At 53.1% G+C, this 3639-nt stretch overlaps 1 protein-coding gene across 1 annotated transcript; it reads right to left on the reverse strand.

Moving 5' to 3' along the window:
* Window positions 1-3639, reverse strand: LOC132344510 (testis-specific Y-encoded protein 3-like). The gene is made up of 6 exons (XM_059884142.1): window positions 2897-3639; window positions 2226-2303; window positions 1972-2083; window positions 1685-1830; window positions 1479-1565; window positions 1-220 (listed from the first exon to the last, which is right to left on the reverse strand). The coding sequence occupies exons 1-6, from the start codon at window positions 3422-3424 to the stop codon at window positions 197-199; spliced, it is 975 nt and encodes a 324-aa protein (XP_059740125.1). The 5' UTR covers window positions 3425-3639; the 3' UTR covers window positions 1-196.

The raw sequence follows: 3639 nt of genomic DNA on the forward strand, positions 1-3639 counted from the left end.
TGCAGCTGATGCTTTTTATTTTTCCTTTGCAGTGAATTCAGGGTTACTGGTGTCTCACTGTCGATCCACTTCAGCACCAGACCACTCTTCACTACTTTCCCGTCCAAGAGAACTATGCTGGCCATTGGTCTTCACGTGAAGCAGCTTCTTCGGTTTTCTGTTTTAGGTGAAGGGGGGCACGCCATCGTTAAGTGTCTCAAAAGCTGGGGGGATCGGGTTCCTTTCAAAACAGAGAGACAGAGATATGTACACTTACCCTCCCCGGAAACTCTAAAGACAGCTTGATTCTTTCAAGTCAGTTCCCAGGGGGGTGTGTCTGTGAACGTTTACATGCCCTAGAAGCACAGAGTAAAAAACAGGTATCCCAGTCTTCAGCATAGAACTATTTACAATAGCTAGGACGTGGAAGCAGCCTACGTGTCCATCAGCAGATGAAGGGATAAGGAAGTTGGAGTACACATACACAGCGGTGTCTTACACAGCACTAACATGGAACGCGTCCATGTCAGTTCTAATGAGATGGAATGAACGTGGAGCCTACTATACCGCGTGAAGTAAGTCAGAAAGAGAAAGACAAACACTGTCCGTTCACACAAATATATGGAGTTGAGGACCTTGTACGTGGTGCTGAACATCCAACATGCAGGGCAGCAAAGAAGTAACAGACATATAAAGAACAGACTTTGGCCTCAGTGGGAGGTGGTGACGGTGGGTCAATGTGAGAGAGTAGCCCCAAAACGTTTACATTAGCTTATGCACAACAGATGATCAGTGCGAGTTTGACGCGTGCAGCAAGGCAACCAAAGTCATGTTGGGGGCAACCCAGACAGCCAGGCAGGGGAGGTCGGTGGGTGGCGGGTTCGGCATTTGGGGGGACACGTGTATCCCTATCGGTGATTCATGTTGGCCCATGTACAGCAAAACCTGTCACGGTATTGTAAAGTCATAATCCTCCAGTTAAAATAAATAAAAGAGGATTCTCCATAATCCTGCAGAGTGGTCAGTATGCTCAGAATGAGGGTGGCAGGAAAAAGATGCAAACGCAAATTAAAAACCAAAACGAGTGTGGTGATCAGAATCGAATCAAATGATGGGTCACTGGGGGAACCGCCTTGCACAAAGGAGACTCACAGGCCTTTTTGGAAATGGGACTTCATGAGGAAGAGCAGGTGGGTCCCAATTTAAGAGCAGCCTGAGGCTGGACTTGTTGGCCATGGAATGACGGTTCAGCCATGTGCAGCTGCCTCAGATATAAACTGCAGTGGCTTTGGCCTGTCCAGGCCACTTCATCCACCTCAAGCTTCTCTACTTAGAACCTGTTCTTCACCCCAGTTCTCTACCCTTGCTGTCCCTTGCTGATTCCCTCATGCCCTGGTGTCACTCTGTACTCCACGGAGTCTCACTGTCTTCACAAGTGGAATAAATGACCCAAGTTTTTGACAACACTTATGCCAGTGCTCGGCCCCTGGGCGCCTCACCTCTCGTCCTCCTGGTACCTTTTGTGGTGCAGCCTTCCTCCTCACATAGTACTGCAAAGGATTGGGCCACAGATCCCTTATGATGATCTGCCAGGGAAATGAGCAAGGTCAGCACAGGCCTGGCCAGACCATGAGCCCTCCCGTGCACGGCCAACAACTCCGACATAAGTCACCAGTTCTGGCCCAGTGGCCACGTGGGACCCCACCTCAGCAATCCAGTCAGATCCTGTGAAATTGTGGTCAAAGAACCAGTTGAAGAAGTTAACGCTGCTGTCGTGGTGCCTGCGCCTGTATGCCTTCCATTCAAAGCCCTGGTGCCACTGAACTGGAGTGGAACGAGATGCGTGGTATCCTGCAGGAAAAGCAGTTTGGGAGAAAGACCTAAATCACTTTTCGATTCAACCTAGACTTTTCTGCCCCCAACCACCGGGCCACCGCCCGCCACCCCTACCCACCCCCACCCCCACCCAAGATCCAGGGAGCAGCTTCTCACCAGTGACCTTCATCAGGTACTCCTTGACAATCACTTCATTCTGGAAATACCTATTCCTCCGAAAGGACAATGTGATCTTGCAGTGACGAGTGGGATGCCTGAATTCCTCCACCTGCCAGGACAAAGTGTGCGGGGTGGGGTGGGTGTGAAACCTCTTTACAGAAGAGCTGTCCTTTCCTGTGTTAGGGATAGACCATGCCCTCTCCCCTCCCCAGTCACCTCCCCTCCACAATCATCAGTGTCCCCTGCCTGACCTCCAAGTTGGTCATGAAGTGAAGCATGTCTGCATCTTGCTTGCTCATCAAAACTGACATTTGGGGGTGGTTCATAAACTGCTTTAGGTCAAGGAGCCTCTAGATGCTAGAGGTAAAAGTGCTGGAAGAACAAAGCTAGCCTAAAGAGTAGAATGGCCATCCCTGTTTGACTTCAACTTGCTACTGGTTAACTCGTCACATTTCGGTTCACGCGGGGCTATATGAATGCCGCACAAGGTCCAAGGCTGTGCCCATGAATGCCCTACCACGAGGAGGTTCTCTTCCTAACCGGATAAGCTTCATCTCAGCCCCTTGAAAGTTAGCTTACTTCGGGAAAACAAGCACTCCTAGCTAGAACCCGTAGGACCACTTACACTTCCCCACCCCTCCCCCATTCCAGACAAGCCTTCTCTCCGAAGAGACCCTGGTGCTAATGACAATTCTGATAGGGACCTCTCAAAGTATAGCCCAACTATCAATTTGGGCTAGCCAGAACAGCAAGGACATCACACCTACGATCAGGAACAGATATGCAGGACGGTAACCAATACCCACCATCCAGAAAAGTAAATACGGTACCAGAACTGCCAGATCTGTAAACTGTTCCTGCCATAGCCCGGCTTAAACAAACAAACAAACACAAAACTCACAAGCACCACACCAAGGGATACAACTTCGACCCAGAAGCCACGGATGCCCTGGATGATGGCGCTTCTGTGCTCTAGATGCACCTTCCGCCGCTGACTGGTCTTATGTTTCAGGCGAGCATGCGCCCTTTCGGCTTTCTTATTCACGGGCTCCAGCTCCAGCTGCAGGGCCGCCAGCGCCTCCAGTGCAGGCCGGTCACTCAGGGCTCCGGGCCTTGGATGGTCGTGGACATGCTCCTCCGAGGACACCTGCTCCTGCTCCTCGTATGCCACCACCTCCACCTCCTCCATGACGTCCAACACCAGCAGCTGGAACTCCTGCCCGAGTCCCGCCACCTCTCCCTCCTCCACAGCCGCACCTTCCTCCACTGCCTCCACCCAGAAGAGGGTGGCCTCCTCGCCTGGCGCACCACCTGCGGCCTGCATCGCCTCTGCCGCCCACACCGGACTGGAAGGCCCCAGGGCCCCTCCCTCATGAAGACCCGGGCTCACAACTAAGATCCAGGATCCCGGAGTGCTGCCGCCTTCCTCTGGCCCCGTCTCACTCTCCATGGTATTCTCGCCGAAGCCCGGAACTGCAAACAAGCTGGACGCTAGAGCACGGCAGACGGCCCTCACGGGCCGCCCGCCGGCCGCAGTCTACGTGGTCCTACTCCCGACGGGTTACTGGGCAAGAGCCAGGGAACGGCGAAAGGGAGAGACGCATGCGCAGAACCCTCTGCCACCAGGCCCGCCTACTATGGCGACGGGAAGGGGCTGAACTCTCC

Source organism: Bos taurus, chromosome Y, assembly GCF_002263795.3.
Source record: "Bos taurus isolate L1 Dominette 01449 registration number 42190680 breed Hereford chromosome Y, ARS-UCD2.0, whole genome shotgun sequence".
NCBI classification, from domain to species: domain Eukaryota; kingdom Metazoa; phylum Chordata; class Mammalia; order Artiodactyla; family Bovidae; genus Bos; species Bos taurus.

Bases quoted from the DNA above. Each gene is read 5' to 3' on its own strand.
- LOC132344510 (XM_059884142.1), bottom strand. From the start codon at position 3,424: ATGGAGAGTGAGACGGGGCCAGAGGAAGGCGGCAGCACTCCGGGATCC. The intron at 2,304-2,896 runs GTATCCCTTGGT...GACCTAAAGCAG, and splicing joins GTGGCTTCTGGGTCGAAGTT to TTTATGAACCACCCCCAAAT. The intron at 221-1,478 runs GTGAGGCGCCCA...CTGTTTTGAAAG, and splicing joins AGGTACCAGGAGGACGAGAG to GAACCCGATCCCCCCAGCTT.